The following is an 18447-nucleotide window of genomic DNA, read 5'->3' as shown; positions in this document are numbered from 1 at the left end:
GGGGACAGAAAGCTGACCAGTCCCTGAAGACCTGAGAGATCTGGATGGTTCATAATTTAGCAGGAGGTCAGAAATGTATTTTGGGCCTAAACCATTCAGTGCTTTATAAACCAGCAGTAGTATTTTGTAATCTATTCTTTGACACACAGGAAGCCAGTGTAAAGACTTCAGAACAGGAGTGATGTGATCCACTTTCTTAGTGTTAGTGAGGACTCGAGCAGTGGCGTTCTGAATCAGCTGCAGCTTCCTAATAGATTTTTTAGTGAGACCTGTGAAGACACCATTGCAGTAGTTGAGTCTACTGAAGATAAAGGCATGGACAAGTTTTTCCAAATCCTGCTGTGACATTAGTCTTTTCATCCTAGATATATTCTTTAGGTGATAGTAGGCTGATTTAGTAACTGTTTTAATGTGACTGTTGAAACTCAGGTCAGAGTCCATGACTACACCTAGATTTCTGGCTTTATCTGTTGTTTTGAACATTGCAGACTGAAGCTCAGCGCTAACTTTTATACATTCTGCCTTGCCTCCAAAAACCATTACCTCAGTTTTATCTTTGTTTAATTGGAGAAAGTTCTGACACATCCAGTCATTGATTTGTTCAATGCACTTACTCAGTGTTTGAATTGGAGCATAGTCTCCTGGTGAAATTGTTAAGTAAATTTGTGTGTCATCTGCATAGCTATGGTAACTTATTTTGTTGTTCTTCATTATCTGAGCCAGTGGTAGCATGTAGATGTTAAAGAGAAGAGGCCCCAAGATGGAGCCTTGAGGAACCCCACATGTCATATTTGTCAACTCAGATGTGTATTTACCAATAGAAACAAAGTTGTTTCTGTCCTTTAAGTAGGATTCAAACCAATTTAGAACTGTTTCCGAAAGTCCCACCCAGTTTTCCAGTCGGTCTAGTAATATGCTGTGGTCAACAGTGTCAAATGCAGCACTGAGATCTAATAATACTAACACTGAAGTTCTGCCACTGTCTGTGTTTAAGTGGATGTCATTGAAGACCTTTACAAGAGCAGTCTCAGTGCTGTGGTTTGGACGAAAGCCTGACTGGAACACATCGAAACAGTTATTTAAATGCAAGAAATTACTCAACTGTTGAAAAACAACTTTTTCAATGATTTTACCTAGAAATGGGAGGTTTGATATGGGCCTGTAATTGTTCATTACTGAAGCATCTAGATTATTCTTTTTTAAGAGCGGTTTAATGACTGCAGTTTTCAGGGCCTGTGGAAAAATACCTGAGTGAAGAGATTTGTTTACTATATGAAGTAGATCTGAGGCCATGCAAGGCAAAACATCTTTGAAAAATCCTGTTGGAATAATATCAAGGCAGCAGGAGGAGGATTTCAGAAGTTGTATAATGTCCTCTAGGTTTTTATCATTAATCTGATGGAATTGTGTCATGGTGTTTGAATTGATGTTAGGTGGACATAGGGACAACACATTTGCTGTTCCTGATGCAGAGGCACTGACTGCTTGTCTGATTTTCTGAATTTTGTCAGTGAAAAAGGCAAAATCATTGCACGCCCTGGTGGATAGAAATTCAGAGGCTACTGACACTGGGGGGTTAGTTAGTCTGTCGACGGTAGCAAACAAGGCACGTGCGTTGTTTTTGTTTTTGGTAATGATGTCAGAGAAGAACGATTGTCGTGCGTTTTTCAATTCCAAATTATAAAGGCCAAGTCTCTCTTTATAGATTTTAAAGTGAACCTGGAGATTTGTTTTTCGCCACCTGCGTTCAGCTTTTCGACATTCTCTTTTTTCTGTTTTCACGCTCATGGCCTTTCTCCATGGAGAAATTTTCTTGCCAGACACTTCCTTTACCTTAGTTGGAGCAATGGCATCTATAACATTTTTAATTTTTGAATTAAAATGATCTACTAGCTCATTTACTGAGATGTTAGCAGGGGCAAGTGTGGAAGAGAAATTCTGAGTAAACATTTCCCTAGTATTTTCAGTTAAACATCGCTTTGTGGTTACCTCTTTTTGAACATTTTTGTGAACAGAAATAGAGCTCTCAAAGAAAACACAGGAATGGTCAGAGAGTGCAACATCAGTCACCACAACCTTAGAGATATTCAGACCCTTTGAGATAATTAAGTCCAGAGTGTGCCCCTTATTGTGCGTGGGCTCCGTCACATGCTGAGTCAGTCCATAGCTATCAAGAACACAAAACAGTTCTTTAGACCCTCTGTCCTGGGGGTTGTCAACATGGATGTTAAAATCACCAACAATGACTAGACGGTCAAAGTCAATACACACTATAGACAGCAGTTCAGTAAAGTCATCAAAAAAGCTTGCACAGTATTTGGGTGGTCTATAGATATTTAGGAACAGAGCTCGAGAGGAGCATTTCAGCCGAAGGGCCACATATTCAAAAGAATCAAAGTTTCCATACGATGTCTTCCTGCATTAACAGTAACACACACATACACATAATGATGAGTGACTCTCGACTCTTAGAGGTACTTGACATTCCAGTTATGGACTGTGCCTCAGTGTGTGTGTGTGTGTGTGTGTGTGTGTGTGTGTGTGTGTGTGTGTGTGTGTGTGTGTGTGTGTGTGTGTGTGTGTGTGTGTGTGTGATGGAAACCAATAGCTATCCCTGTAGACCCCCTGCAGATGGTATTAGTTATACTTTCCTTCAAAACACACAAATATACTTCAGTGACAGTTAAACCCAGGAGATAAAACACATTTATTTTACGACTGTTATGGCGGAAAACAGAAACATTTAAGAAGATGATTAATTGCTGCCAGTGTTTCCACCAGACCAGGGCTGAGAGGGCGTCCACCCCGAGAGCAGGGGGGGGGGGTTGACTTGAGCCATCCCTTATAGATACTGTCTTGTTACGTTAGTGAGCCGGATCATTTGGCTCGGCTCTCTTAAAGCGCCGGCTGTTTCGGCTCCCAAACGTCTCTTCATGTTACCACAGTTTACCACGGAGCCTCAGTTTCGCCGCTGCGAGGCTCCGGCGCTCGCAGTTCACGCGCGTGCTCCACTAAAAACCCCCCCGCTCATCGCGTCTAAATCGCGCACGTTCCGTGTTGTTGTCCTGCGGCAGGCACCTTCGATGTCGGGGAAACGATCTTCAATACTCCGAAAAGAATCCCACCAGACTCCTTTGCCCCACCAACAGAGGGATGTCCTTGTCCTTTTTCCTTTTCGTTATTTCAAGCAATAAAAACTCTCGATCTTCTCTCTCGAATTATTAATATTTTTGGACGCCCTCGGCTCGAGTTTATGGCGTCCCGAGCTGAATAAGGGCGTCAAATGATGGCAAGACGCCCCCCTGACGGAAACGCTGATTGCTGCCATTAGTCCTTAACTCCTTGTGATATTAAATATCCTTATTGTGTGTGTGTGTGTGCTCATATTGTATTTTATGTACAATAACTAATTGTATTGCTATGATTGCTGTGCCACGCTAATCTCTCTAGAATTACATTAAAGTTTTATATCCTGACCACCAAAACGCACAAGTCTCTGAAGTCTTTTTTCATTTTCTGATCATCTATTTAAGAGTTTTATTTCTCACCATGAGACCCGCAGAGGGAGCTGTATTTGAGAAGTGTAATAAAAACAGGTAGCTGTAACGCTAAGCTAATGGTGTGTTTTGGAACTCTCGACCTGCGCCTCTTCAAGAGAGTCCTTGATGTTAATGAGCAAGGTTGTAAATGCTGCTTTTAATGTGTGTATTCCCATTGGAACCTATATTTTAACACACACACACACACACACACACACACACACACACACACACACACACACACACACACACACACACACACACACACACACACACACACACACACACACACACACACACACACGATTGAAAGAGTGACAGCGCTTTTAGATTCCTCCATACATCAGAGTTATTGTGTTCAAACTAAACATTTGAGGTGAAACGGCTTTGCCTGCAGATACCGATAAACAGGAACATGTGTGGTTTTATGCGAAGATTATTTATAGATACGATTCAGGGAACTGAGGAGAAACATGTTGCAACTGTACAAAATCCTAATAATGATTAATACTGATACATCTGAGCATGTGTGACACATAAATCGGGATGAAGACTGAATAAAGAAAACAAGATAGAGAATTCAAAAAAGAATCCTATAGGACCTATTCTGCTTTTGGGGGTTTTCCCTTTCCTGTAGTGCGTCATATAGGTTTGTGTGCATGTAAATATCTGCAAAGACTACAATCCCAAAGTTCCCCCCAGACGGAGTTTCCTGCAACATGATGACATCAGTATGTAACACTCGTGCTTCTATTGGCTAGCGCTCCAACACATTGTAGGTGAACTCTAATCCTCTCCCATAGAAAACCATATTCACCAGTACATTTGTGTTAAAGTCACAGTAAAGCTCTGTGATGCCAAGAGGAGCTGCAGATTCAGACATATTGATTATAGCCACTTTATTTAAAGGTCCCATGTCATGCTTTTCTGGTTATTACCCGTCCCCTTGTGTGTTATGTAGCTTTTTCTGCATGTAAACGGTCTGCAGAGTCAAAAACCCTCAAAGTACACCCTGTAGCGAGTAAAACTCAGAAAACACAGAAAAGACCTGTCTGTGCTGCCCCAGAACGCCTCGTTGGAGATTTCTCTTTTTCCATTGTTTACTTCTTGGGTATAATGACGTATTTCGCGTATAGTGACGTAACGCAACGGGTTACGTCCGCGGAGCCGTTACGTTTGGACCAATCGGCAGACTTCCTCACACACACACACACACACACACTCTGCGGGACGTTGCGAGGCTCGCTGCTGCGAGGAGCGGGACACTGTGAGCTGGCTCACTGGTGTGGGGTCTGCGAGACAGCGAGACACCGCGGAACTCAGCCTGGGCACACACACAAACTCCCAGCCAGGCTGCGGGTGTGTGTGTGTGTGTGTGTTTCGGGCTGGGTTTCGCTGTGTCTCGCTGTCACTGCCACTGGGCTCACAGGGAGGGGGGGGGGGCAGGAGCTCCAACAAGCCGTTTAGGACAGAGAGTGAATACACATACTATACAGAGATGCTGTATGAGAAACCAATGTGAGTTTGGAAAATTGCACAATATAAATGTATTCTAGTAGACCTCAACAATTGAATTATGATCAGTAGAAATGGCCATGACATGGGACCTTTAAGTAAATTATCAAAATACTTTGTCCAGTCAATGGCGATCAATTCTGTTGAATCCAGGATACTCATTTAAGGGAATAATGAAATAATGTGACACAGATAAAAGTTGTTGAAGTCAAATTGTGCCCGGAACAAAAACTCCTTTTGAGGATTGCAAACAGGAATAACATTTACACATTGAATAATTCTTGATTTTACTCAGAATTGTTTGTTTGTTTTTTCCACCAAATCATTCCCAAACGAATGTCAAGGGTATTAAAAAGGCATTAACATTGCTAAGTGATTACAAAGCTGATGTGAATCATCTTTCTTTGAAGCAGCAACAAACAAATAAAATCAGAAGCGGAAAACCGATGTAAGACACGCTGTGAGTCAGAGGTTGAGACATAAGAGAGGATAAATCACATTAGATGAGTCATTATATTATATGAGTAAGGTAGCATTTGTCCATTAAGAGCAATTTGTGTGTCACCACACGGCTCACAGCTGACAGGCTATGATGCAGGGAGTAAATGATTTGTGTGTGTTTTTGAATGAGCCTTCAGGAGGAAGCCGCTGTGTTTACAGTGACAAATGTGCAACTGAGCAACAGGCTGAAAAGGACATCAAAACCATATTACACTCATCAGGAGCAGAGAGGTGGATTCAATGAAGAGATGAAGGAACAATGGCTGGATTATGTGAGTCTGAATATAATCCGTCCATCCTCACGTCACTTGTTTAGCACGCAGCTAATTTCTGTAAATCGTTATCATATGTGCAGCTTAAACCAGAACAACTAATTAGTAACCTTTACAAGAGGACTTTACACAGGGATGTTAGCCATTGCAGACCATTTACATGCACTGAAAACTATTGAACACACTACAGGAAAAGGAAAACCCCAAAAAGCAGAATAGGGCAGATGTTGTTATCTTCAGACAGGGCAAGGCTAGCTGTTTCCACTTGTTTCAAGTCATGATGCTAAGCTAAGCTAACTTGCTGTTGACTGTAGATTTTGTTTTACGGCTGGTGTTGATCAAAAATAAAAAAATAAAACTAATTTATTTTTGCGTAGGGGATAGGGAGGAGAAACAGGGGAAATGGAAGCATGTTGCTCTCCTGGTGGTACTTTTTTTCTCCTATAATTTGATCAAGATGTAAGATGTTATCCAAACATGAAGGATACCAATATCAACAGGGATGGAAAACTGCACTGAATCTGCTCTAATGCTACGTTCTAAAAGGCTATATATTAAACAAGAGGAATTAAATCAGTCTGTAGTAAGTGCCTGTTTTTGTTTTAACTTTAAAGTTCAAAGAAGACACACATTACAGCAGTGGTTCTCAAACTTTTTCTGTCAGGCCCCCCCTTTGGAGAAAAAAAAAAGTCGGGCCCTCCCAACACAAATAGTCAGGCTCAGTGGCGGCGCCAGAGATTTATTTTGGGGGTGCTGTGGGGTAGCTTGACGTTTCATAGAGGGTGCTCAAACATTTAGGGTTTCCCATTAATGTACCGGTCGCTACAGTTTAATTTTCTACTGCAACACTCCCCACGCATATACACAGTGTGACAGTTACAATGAAGGCTCGATAATCAGCTCACGGCATATAAGTGTAAGCAGGGGTAAAGTGCTATTTTTATAGGTGGTGTGTGGACCTCACATAGGGGGGTCCGGGGGCAAGCTACCCCGGGAAGATTTATTTTTAAATATTGAAGTTAAATGCATCAATCTGGTGCACTTTGAGAGCAAAATGAAGAGATCTATGGATACCTCTCTCAACACCCATTTGAAACAGAACTGTAAACAGATTTACTTTTTCTTTATGGATATTTTACAATTCACCCTTTTAAATGTTATTCTTGTTTTACTGTCATATAGTATTTCATACCTGTTTTTCATTTATTCTCTTATTTTTTTATAACTATAATGATCATATAAACGTGTGCCTCGGAAATAATTGTTTACATTAATAGTGACCAAAACGTCTGAGACCCACTGAGATAACACAGAGAGAGTCCTTTAGCTCACTGAGACTCTCAGTCTGACAGGAGAGGACTCTCCTCCACCTTGTTGTTGAAAAAACTCCTTATATCCGTTAACGTAGCTCGCTAGCACCAGAAGCTAACAACAACGATCTCCGGCTCTCTCTCTCTCTCTCACAAAATGACTCGTTCCACACCCACCCCCCCACACACACACACACACCACACACACACACACACACACACACCCACCCCCCACACCCACCCCCCCCCCCCACACACACACACACACACACACACACCCACCCCCCCCCCCCCCCCCCACACACACACACACACACACCACACACACACACACACCACACACACACACCACACACACACACACACACACACACACACACACACACAAAGCCGAGCTTTAATGAAACACAGAGACCCAGACGTAATAGTACTGTTTCATATTATTTTCGAATCAATAATTTTTAAAATTATGATTTAAAAAATTACAGTAAGTCAGTTATAATAGTACTCTTGTTGATGAGGTTGTACAAGTTCATTTGAACCTGGAGAGTGCAGAAGAGGAGACGAGAGGACAGAGAAGCTTTCTGGAGGTTTTTTAAATAACTTAACCAGAAAAACATAAAGACAGAAAGAGGTGGAGGCAGAAGGAGGAGCAGAGAGGAGAGTGTGAGCCAGGAGAAAGGTGAGTGCATGAGAAGTGGGAGTGTTGGAAAGGGGAGTGGAGGAAGGGAATAAACAAGGAGCAGGTTTTGTTTTTGTCTCTCTGACTTTCGTCCTTTCATTTCTTCTGCTGTTACCGTTAGTGTTTACTTCCTGTCTGTCTTCTTCTGTTGATTTCTCTGACATCCAGCTCTCTGTCTTTTAACCTCTTTCCTTCTCTTGTTCTATTTTTCTTTTCTTTATGGGGACAGTTTAGTCATCATGACTCCAAAGTATATTGATCCCCACAAATATACAAATATTCAAAAATGATTCCCCTGTGTTTTCTGATGGTGGAAAACTAATGTTTGTTTTCAACAGCTGGTGTTAAATTGACCAGACTTATTACTTTGGTTAAATATGACTGCACAAATTCCCTTGATTCTCCTTAGCAATGGTCTGTTCTCCTTAGCAACGGTCTGTTCTCCTTAGTCTCCTTAGCAATGGTCTGTTCTCCTTAGCAACGGTCTGTTCTCCTTAGTCTCCTTGGCAACGGTCTGTTCTCCTTAGCAACGTTCTGTTCTCCTTAGCAACGTTCTGTTCTCCTTAGTCTCCTTAGCAACAGTCTGTTCTCCTTAGCAACGGTCTGTTCTACTTAGCAGATCTATATCCATCTATAAATAGCAGACCTCTGGAATGTTCAAATTGACCAATAATAATCAAGTATTCAACTAAGCTGTGTAATACAATCCATTTAAAGCAGGCAAAGAGAGGCAACAATTCGAAGAAAAAAAACATATATTTTTGCCCTTTCTTTTGTCTTCCCATCCTGCTTTGTTAGGTCTTTCCTTCCCCAAATATGTTCATCTAACCAGTCTGCATTCTTTCCTAAGCTTCACTCTATCTGTTGGTATTCAGCCTTCCTCCTTCATCCTCTTCCTCCACCACACTTTATCTACTCTAAACTTGTATCAACAAACACTCTCACTGTGGGCTAGAGACAGAGCAGTGGTGAAACAATAGATGCAGTATCTCCACTCTCAGGCTTCCACATGCCATGTATTTCCTCCTTACCTCTTTCTCTTGCCACATCCTCTGTGACAATTACCCCAACAATTTCCTATTTTATTCTGCCTATTCCAACATCTTCCCACCATCCTCCTGGGTTTTCTATTCTGCATGTTATTCAATCTCATCAGTACGTTGTTTTTAGTATCCATCTCTCATCCAAATGCACATGAAAAACAACCAAATACTTTTAAATGATCCCTGAGTTATTTGTTTTTGTTATTTTTTCAAATGTATTTATTATTATTATTGTGTTTTTAAATCTTCCTTCTCTTGATCTCACTTTCTGGAATTTTGGATCTCTATCCAAACAAGGATGTATTTATGTATTATTGTATGTATACTTATGTTAGCATATATATATGTGTGAATATACTCTATGTCAGGGGTGTCAAACTCAAATACACAGTGGGCCAAAATAAAAATATAGGTGCTAGTCGAGGGCCGGACTGGTTCAATGTTTATTGCAAAACGTATTGAAATGAACTTATTGCACATATTAAACCTGGAACTAACAAAGCTTAAATGATTGCCTTTAAAAACAACATTAAACATTAAATAATCAGTTGCATTCATTTCTTATGGCTCTATCTGCAGCTTTTCCCGAGTCATTTCTTAGGATCACATTTCCCCACAGGCCAACAACAACTTCAAAAAAACTATTTCCCTCAAAGAAAAAAAAACATGCCCTGTTGTCTCAAGAAAAAAAGTGCAGAAGGAAACATCCATTAAACTCAGTGTGCTGCTCTGTGATGCTAGTTCAAGCCAGATACTTGGCATCTCATCTTGGGTGCAAGTTCATCAATGTTTGGGGTCAGGCTCTGAGCGGAGGAGATCCTCAGGATTGAGTCAAGATGTGCGTGCAATATACCGGCGGGCCAGATCTAATAGTAATTAGAAATTATCCTGCGGGCCAAAATTACATCCACCACGGGCCTGATTTGGCCCCCAGGCCTTGAGTTTGACACATGTGCTCTATGTGTAAGTATATATGTATTTGTATGTCTTGTACCCATAGCCTCACTCTTCTTCATTTCTTTTTTAACACTTCTCTCTAACGTATTATTTTTTGCTTCATCTTACTCTTGCCTGCCCACTTCTTCCCCATTTTTCACCATCATGTCCTTTCGTTCCTCTCCTCTCCTCCCTCTTACTGATTGATGTCTCCTGTGATGAACACGATGATGGTGCAGCACACTAATTTCTTGGGGCTTATTTAAGTTAATCGTTTTATCTTTATATCTTGACCCCTGACCGACCATTTAACTATTTCCATGCTTTAAAACCAAGACTTTTTTATTGTTAATGTATCTTTCCCAATAATTTCTTTCCAGGTAATCGTTGAAGCTCATACCTCCCTCTCATCTTTGCTCACAGCACTGTTTTCAATTACCTCTGTGTCATAAAACTACTTAACTGAGTTGTCAAAAGCGCTCTATTAAATCTCCAGAGCCTCATAAAACCCTGCAGTCGCCTTTTAAATCTCCCTGTCAGTACAGATATAATAGATAAACCTTTACTGTCTCATTTAGCTGTCCTCCCGTATGCATCTCTACTTCTTCTGCTCCATGTGTTTCTGATTGGCTGACGATGGTGGAGTTTTAGGTTTAATAGAGAGGAAAATAAAGCTAAGAGGAAATGCAGAACATATGGATTAAGGGAGAGGTTGTGTCCCTGGGAAATGAAACTGAACCCATTTGAATCAAAAAGAAAATACATTAAAGGTCATTCTGTTGGTTGACATGGTATTCTTGGCAGGTCTGAGGAGTATTGGATTACATGTAACAGGATCACGTAATCAGAATACAAAACAGGTAACTGTATTCCCTCACAGTTACATAACAAAAATCTGATTACTGTTACATTTCTATAAATTGGGGATTACTACCAGGATTACAATATTAGTAAAAAACTAAAACGAGTGTATGTGTTTGTTGTAAAGGGATCAGATTTGATTTCTTCTTTGTAAGCTAGCACTCCAACACATTGCACGTTAGGCTAAGGGGCGGGACATTTGTAGAGGCTGACAAATCACAACAGAGCAGGCCAGCTAGCCAATCAGAGCAGACTGGGCTCTGGTTTCAGACAGAGGGTGAAAAGAGGTGCTGCAGCACAGGCAGTATGAGACAAATAAAGAGCTTTTTGAACATTAATATTAACACAATAGGCCCCCTTTATAACTAACAGTAAATCCCTGCTTAGCCATCCTTATATTAATTTATAATGAATAATTATTTAATGCCTACAAACTTTTTAACTTTTTAACAATATCAACTCAGGACTTCAATGTGTACTGGAGTTATTTTTCTCTGTGTGATTTATTATTATCTTATAATGAGTTTGTGTTTATGAATACCTGGGTATGTTCATTCTCCATATGTCAACCAGAGCTGCTCGATGTGAGCCACAACAAGCGTTTAGAGAAAGACCACAGCTGTGTTTTCTTTGTTGGTCCAATTATTTCCTAGCGACCACTTAGCATGTCACATTATGAGGGGCACACACACAGACACACACTGACCCACACACACACTGACCCACACACACTGACACACACACACACACACACACACACACACACACACACACACACACACACACACACACACACACACACACACACACACACACACACACACACACACACACACACACACACACACACACACACACACAGACATGATTAAGATGATGGGAGAGGCCTTGTATATAGAAATGTCCACTTAGTGCATTCCATGTTTAAACAAAGTGGATGTTGAACTTTGACGCTTTCCTAGGTAAGAGATTTTTTTTACTGCCAATGACTTCATTCCCTCTGCCGGTAACAGAAGCTCACACACACATATTTGCAGACACACACTGTTGTTCAGTACCTTCCTGTGTGGGGTGGTTTGCTGCGTCATGGCCTTTGGGAAGCTGTGAGCTCCTTTCAGCTGCGTCTTCTCCCAAAGAGAAGCGAGTTTCTGGACACACTCATCCCTGGAGCACAGAGCGACACTGGACTTACTCTGGTCAAAAGAAAATGACATAAACTTAAAATGTTGGTAAAACAAAACTACTTTTAACACATTTTGATATTAAAAACATGTCAATTTAACGTCAGCTGTGGACAACAAACATTAGTTTTTTTTCTCCATCAGAAAACACAGTGGAATACTTTTTGAATATTTATTTTAATGTTTGTGGAGAGAACAAAACTTTAGATTCATGACGGCTAAACTATCCCCAGTAAAGAAAGGAAAAAGAGAAAAAGAGAACGAAAGAGACAGGGGGTGTTTCTCAATGTCGAGGAAAGCTGCTCCAGAGCCACTATTTCATGCATACTACGTCATCGAGTGCCGCCAAAGGACTGTTCCAATGTCCAGCATACTTGGAATTCTACCGAGCCCGGCGTACTTCGTAGCGAAACTATAGGTTACTTACGTAACCCCAGTTCTCAGAGTAACATGAAGTGAGATGTCTCACTATGGGATGCGCCTCATCGCGGAGCAAACAGAAGCATCAATCTCATTACGCCAATCCTGATTGGCTGGAGATCTTGACGTCAGCGTCAGGGAATTCACCCCCTATAAGTAGCTTGCGCCACGACTAGGGATGGGTATCGTTTGAAATTTATCGATTCCGATTTCGATTCCGGTTCTGCTTATCGATTCCGGTTCTTATCGATTCCCCGTTTCGATTCCAAAATTGTAAAATAAAGAGGTCAAACGTTTAGATAACAAAAATATATTTATTCTTAAAAGCTTTAACTGAAATTGTTACTAAAAAATATACATGCAATACAAATGTATTGCACAATAGCTGTGCTTTATTTTAACTGAGCTATGCCTGTGGCAAGCTATTAACAGGCATTACACTTTGCCTTTTCTTTTTCTTTTTTAGTGTAGTGGAGCCTCACTTCAGAGTGTTTACCGCGACCTATCTTTGGTGTTATGAAGTGACTGAGCTCGTGAAATGTCTACGGGAGGGCGGGGGAGCATCGCTGCGGGGCAACTGTGGACCTCTGTCGCCTGTCAGCGCAATTTATATGATGCCGTTTAAAAAAATGAAGGGCGGTGCCGGCCGTCAGCGTACCGAGCCGGCCGTCAACGGCCCGCTGACGACCGGCCGTTCTGTGATTCTCCAGGTCCGCCCTGTATTCCACCGGGTCACCGCAGCACCGCGGTGCAGACGGACCCGCTGGAATACAGGGTCTACCGCGTTTAGGAACCGTTAAGCAGAACCGAAATTGTGTATTTTGTATGGGTACCCGGCATTTTCTTATGGGTTCTCATCTGGAACCGAGTTTCGGTTCCCAACCCTAGCCACGACGCATGCGCCATTCAAAATAAGCACCTCTTCTCGCTTCACCATAGCAAGGAGGGCCGTCTGGTGAGACATCTCACTTCATGTTACTCTGAGAACTGGGGTTACGTAAGTAACCTATAGTTCTCATTCATAACACTCCGTTCGATGTCTCACTATGGGAAATTGTAGCTCCCGTATTGTCAGACGAGCTTATCTCGAAAATCACCAAACCAACCAGAACTTAACAGGTAGAGCTCTGACTCAACCAGGTGCCCAGCACTGCTTGAGTCACACTGGGAGCAGAACGTCCAGCCTGTTAAGAGGCGGACAAAAGTGAGCGGCGAGGACCAGCTGGACAGAGTCCAGGATGCAGCCAGACCCTGAGTCGAAAGAGCTCGCGGACCCGAGGGTGCCTGCGAACTCTGACTCGTATGAGCCCCAAAGCAATTGCTTCCACAAACCAGTGGGAGAGCCGTTGCTTAGTAACAGGCTTGCCCTTATAAGGGTTAGCCCAGGACACAAGGGGTTGGTCATTATGACAAAGCACCCTTGATCTGTCCCTGTACGTGCGTAAAGCACGGGCTGGACACGGCAAATCCGGCCGCTGTTCCCCGGAGGAATACAGTGGCGGGGAGGATGCCTCAATGTCAAATGTGGTACCCGAACCGACCGCCTTAAGATAAAGGCAGGGTTGGGCTTCAACCACACTCTGTTTGCCCTGGGGCGAACTGAGTGCATGAAGACTGTACAGATAGTGCATGAGTGCCACTGGCTCGCTTGGCAGCTGCCAGGGTCAGCTTCATGTCACACTGTATTCAGATTGTACCACTCACGGGCCAGGCCCATAGAGCCAAGCGCTCTGGGTGTGGGTGAAAGATCGCCCCCCCCGCTTGGGACAGTATGTCCCTGCGTAGTGGGAGCTGCCATGGCTGCCCGCACAGCAGCTGATATATCTCCGCTAGCCAGTACATAGCTGGCCAGTGCGGAGCTATCAGGATAAGTGTGTGGCGTTGCTCTCTCACTCTGGCCAGAGTTGGGGGTATCAGAGCCAGGGGTGGGAACGCGTACAGAAGGCCCGGGGGCCGGGGTGCGAATCTCAGATATTTCCTGTGTGGGTAATATACTGGGATGTGAAAATACGCATCTTTCAGGTCAACTGATGTGAACCAGTCGTCTTGTCGCACGAGCCGCAGCAGAGATGTGTGAGTGAGCATTCTGAACTTATATCTTTTTAGATATTTGTTCAGAGCCCTCAAATCAAGTATTGGCCGAATTCCGTTCCCTCCCCGTTTGGGAACGAGGAAGTACTTGGAATAGAAGCCACCCTGACTCTGCTCGGCGGGTACAATAGATATAGCCCTCTTTTCTAGGAGAGAGAGAATCTCTCTCTCCAGAATATGGGCTGACTCTCCTCGGGCCTGCGAATGCAGAATGCCCGAGAAGCGAGGGGGGGGTGACAGCGAATTGGAGTCTGTAGCCCCGTGTTACTGTCTTGAAAACCCCAAGCAGATGATGTGAGCATCTTCCACTGTATGCTCCTTAGAGCCAGTGGAGATGTCACGTCTCTTCCCCTCTGAGTCTCTATTTGTTGTGTTATGGGGCCCTCTAGTGTCTGAACACAGTGGTGCCCCTTTTCGACAATCCCCACCGACACTGCGCATGCGCATGACGGTGGTGCCTTCACAACCCCAGCCGGCACTGCGCATGCGCGTGGCGGTGGTGCCTTTAAAGCTCCAGCCGGCACTGCGCATGCGCGTGACGGTGGTGCCTTCACAGACCCGCCTGTAATCCGCCTTTTGAGAGATGCCGTAGCTGCTCTCAGAAGGGGAACAGTTGACGGGCTGTTTATTGGTTTTATTGTTTTTCTTATCATTTTTTCGAGCTGCGCCCTCGGCCTGAAGCCTGGATGCGTCAGCGGCAAATGTTTTATGACAGAAGAATCAACAAATTTGTGACATGTGTTTGTGCGGACTTGAGGATGGTGTTGAGGCATCTCTCGAGGCGGCGGGAACACATTTAGAGCTGGGAACCGTGGACTTCCAGCTCTGTCACAGAGGGGAGAAGGAGGGGCTGTCACGCCGCTCGCTTCTTCTTCCTCGACTGCTGGCCGAAATTCTGGGTTGGCTGCGCCTGAGCTGCAGCCGGAACCAGAGATTTTCTAGGCCAGCTCGCCCTCGTCTCCAGCCTGGGCTGGGAACTCGGGGCGGGCTGCGACCTCTGCGTTTTCGGTGTTTTAAACCGAGCAGGGTTCGAGGCAGCTTGGGCGAAGGACTGCTGCTGCGAAGGCAGCGGCTGGACCCTTCGAGGGAGGCAGAGGTGGAGTGCCTCGTCCTCCTTCTTTTTCGACTCACACCTCCTTTGCATGGAAGCAAGAGCGGAGCCGAAAATTCCCTCGGGAACGATGGGCATATCCAGCACATCCTCCTTTTCCCGGTCTGGGAGGTTGGTGAGGTTGAGCCATCTCGCTCTTTCCTGCACCACCATGATCCCCATTGCCTTGCCCGTGGCCTGGACGGCGCAGCGTTGGACACGAAGACAAATGTCTGTGACCGCTGCCATCTCGTCCAGAGTGGCTGCCCCCGGGTTACCCGACAGGTCCTCGCAGAGCTCCGCTTGGTAAGCGGTTAGCAGCGAGGACACATTCAGGGCCCTGGCGGACAACGCTGCGGCTTTGTAGGACCGTTCAGTCATTGTCGACTGAAATCGGTCCGACTTTGCCGGCAGCGTGGGGTTCCTGCTTGGTGACGGGCCCATCCTCGGTAGGAGGTGGGCTGCTACCAGCGGTTCCATGGGCGGTATGCGGAGCAGGCCGAGCTTCTCCATTCCGTCACAGTCTAGGGAGGAGGCACCCTGGATTGGGACCTTGTTGCTGAAGGGCCGGTCTCTCCACGAGACCGACACCTCATCCAACATCTCCGGGAAGACCGGAAGGAGTTGCCTCTTTGTCCGCGCTGCTTGGGGAAAATGTTTCCCTTCGTAGCGGGACCTGGAGGGTCTCCTTGGCCATTTCAGGCCACGGGATGTCGAGTCTGGCCACGGCGCGTTTACACACGGCCTGCAGGTCCATGCTCAGACAGGGCGAAGCTGGTGTGCTATCGCCCGGGAGAGCAGCCCTCGCTCCAGGCTTTGCAGCCTGAGCCGATGACATGAAGATGTCCTCTTCATGTTCATCCGACTCGGACAGGAGGAACACCGAGGCGTCCTCTTCGTCCTCATCGTAGTCCAGCTCGAGGACATCCTCCGCGGGTGAGACCATGGTGAGGTCTAACCGGGAGCCCCAGCTCGGTAAAGCGTGGGGTCCCGTTCCCGCGTGTCTTGCCGTCACCGGGTCCCGGCCTGCCAGGGCGCGGGATTCCGGTTCTGCAGCCATCGCAGATAATGAGCCCCAGACCGACACGGAGAGGGGTTCACTCTCTGTGGCGGATGCCCCCGCGTCTTGACTGCCGGCCGGCAGGTCAGTGGACATGGGGGGGGTCCTGCTCCGACAGGCTAGCTTGGCGTGCTAGCCGTCGGCGGAGGCTCTTCACGGTGAAGCGGACACAATGTCCGCACGAGCCGGGGTTGTCGATAGCGCCTCGGGCGTGTTCCAGCCCGAGGCAGGACGAGCAGACCTGGTGTGTGTCTGTGCCCGAGATCTTCAACCCGCAGCCACAGAGTCGAGCCACCGAGTCCCTGACTCCTCTGGTGTGAGGGAGAGAGGCGTCCATCTTGTTCGCCTCGTGGCGTGGAGAGGACCCGCTCTCAACAGGTAGGTTGGGAGAAAAAAAGGTGTTACCACCCTGTCCTTAATCCGGAGAAAAGGACGGTGTGGGTCTTTTATTCCCGGAGAATACTGACTGGTGTGACAGTATGCTCCTTTAATCCTTTCCTCCTCCGTGGGGAAGAGAAAAGAAAAAACGTCCTCGCTACCGTGGTGTCGATAGTGAGGGAGCGAGCTAACGCTAGCTTGAAAAAATCAGACCTACCTTACTTTCCGGGGAAAGAGAACGGCGAGGTCGATTTCAATACTAACTGGCGTTAGTATTACCGTCTTCCTGCGAAGCAGAAGGAGTAGCCGGCGAGCGCCCGTCGACCAAAATGGTTATTTGGGTTCAGTCTGTGGACCGTTAAGCTTGTCCGGCTACCATAGAGATGTGCTCTGAAGCGAGAAGAGGTGTTTGAATGGCGCATGCGTCGTGGCGCAAGCTACTTATAGGGGGTGAATTCCCTGACGCTGACGTCAAGATCTCCAGCCAATCAGGATTGGCGTAATGAGATTGATGCTTCTGTTTGCTCCGCGATGAGACGCATCCCATAGTGAGACATCGAACGGAGTGTTATGAATGAGAACATTTCGAGGCTGCACGTGTAGACTCCGCGGTCTTAAAATCCCCACAATGCTTTGCGCACGGACCAATTTCCCCAAATCTGTGGCGGAAAATGTAAGGCGGGGCCTCTCATATGACGCACACCTGCACACTTGCTAGCCTGTTCCACTCTTTATTTTCCGAATGCCAGGAAGTATTCTTGCCTCGCTTCTGAAGCAAGTGACTCGGAATACATGTGCTACCAAGCAAGCGTATTCGACATTGAGAAACACCCAGAGAGCTGGACATCAGAGAGATCAACAGAAGAAGACATACAGGAAGTAAACATTAAAGGGAACAGCAGAAGAAGACAGACAAGAAGTAAACAATAAAGGGAACAGCAGAAGAAGACAGACAGGAAGTAAACACTAACAGAAACACGGTATGGACTCTGTAGTGTTTAAAGACTGGTAAAAGAAAAAGACTTGGACAGTTACAGAAAACCTCGATCAGTGCTTCTGTCATTTTACGTTGTTGTCGCTGCAGTTCCAGCCGTTGGTACGCAGTGGAACAGACCATTTTTTGTTTGTCATTCATAAAAACCTATTTTCTCTTCACCTGCAGATGCAGCAGCATGATGTGAATCCAGAGATGAGGCTGTCTGCTGGTCATGTTGAAGCAGGACTTGGCATACAGACAGTAGTGGCCCTTGAGAGGACAGGAGAACGTCAGCTTGGCCACACATCCTCGATTTGAATCTATCACACACAAAAACATATAAAACACACTTTAATGCATCTGGCATTAAAGTAAAACCAGAGTGAGTAAGATTTTCTCTTTCTCTTGCACATATGGACTTGTGTAACATTAGGAGCATATATTCATAGCATGCAAGGACACGGCGGCTCGTAACCATCACAAAACGTCTTCTCCACCACCACCACCTCCCACACACTGCCACCTCAAAGCTGGTTTCTGTGCTTCACATGGAAATAATCTGGTAATTTGAATCAAAATAAAACAATAGTCT

At 45.1% G+C, this 18447-nt stretch overlaps 1 protein-coding gene across 1 annotated transcript in view; it reads right to left on the bottom strand.

The window, feature by feature from the left end:
• veph1 (ventricular zone expressed PH domain-containing 1) overlaps nucleotides 1-18447 on the bottom strand; it is a 101869-nt gene that overhangs the window by 18529 nt on the left and 64893 nt on the right. Inside the window, exons 10-11 of the mRNA XM_034224567.1 lie at nucleotides 18036-18175; nucleotides 11718-11852 (exon numbers count right to left, since the gene is read on the bottom strand). Coding sequence (XP_034080458.1) covers nucleotides 11718-11852; nucleotides 18036-18175 — 275 coding nt within the window. The remainder of the gene's footprint in view (nucleotides 1-11717; nucleotides 11853-18035; nucleotides 18176-18447) is intronic.

This window comes from Gymnodraco acuticeps, unplaced genomic scaffold (genome assembly GCF_902827175.1).
Source record: "Gymnodraco acuticeps unplaced genomic scaffold, fGymAcu1.1, whole genome shotgun sequence".
NCBI classification, from domain to species: domain Eukaryota; kingdom Metazoa; phylum Chordata; class Actinopteri; order Perciformes; family Bathydraconidae; genus Gymnodraco; species Gymnodraco acuticeps.
This window is presented reverse-complemented; position numbering and strand designations above follow the sequence as displayed.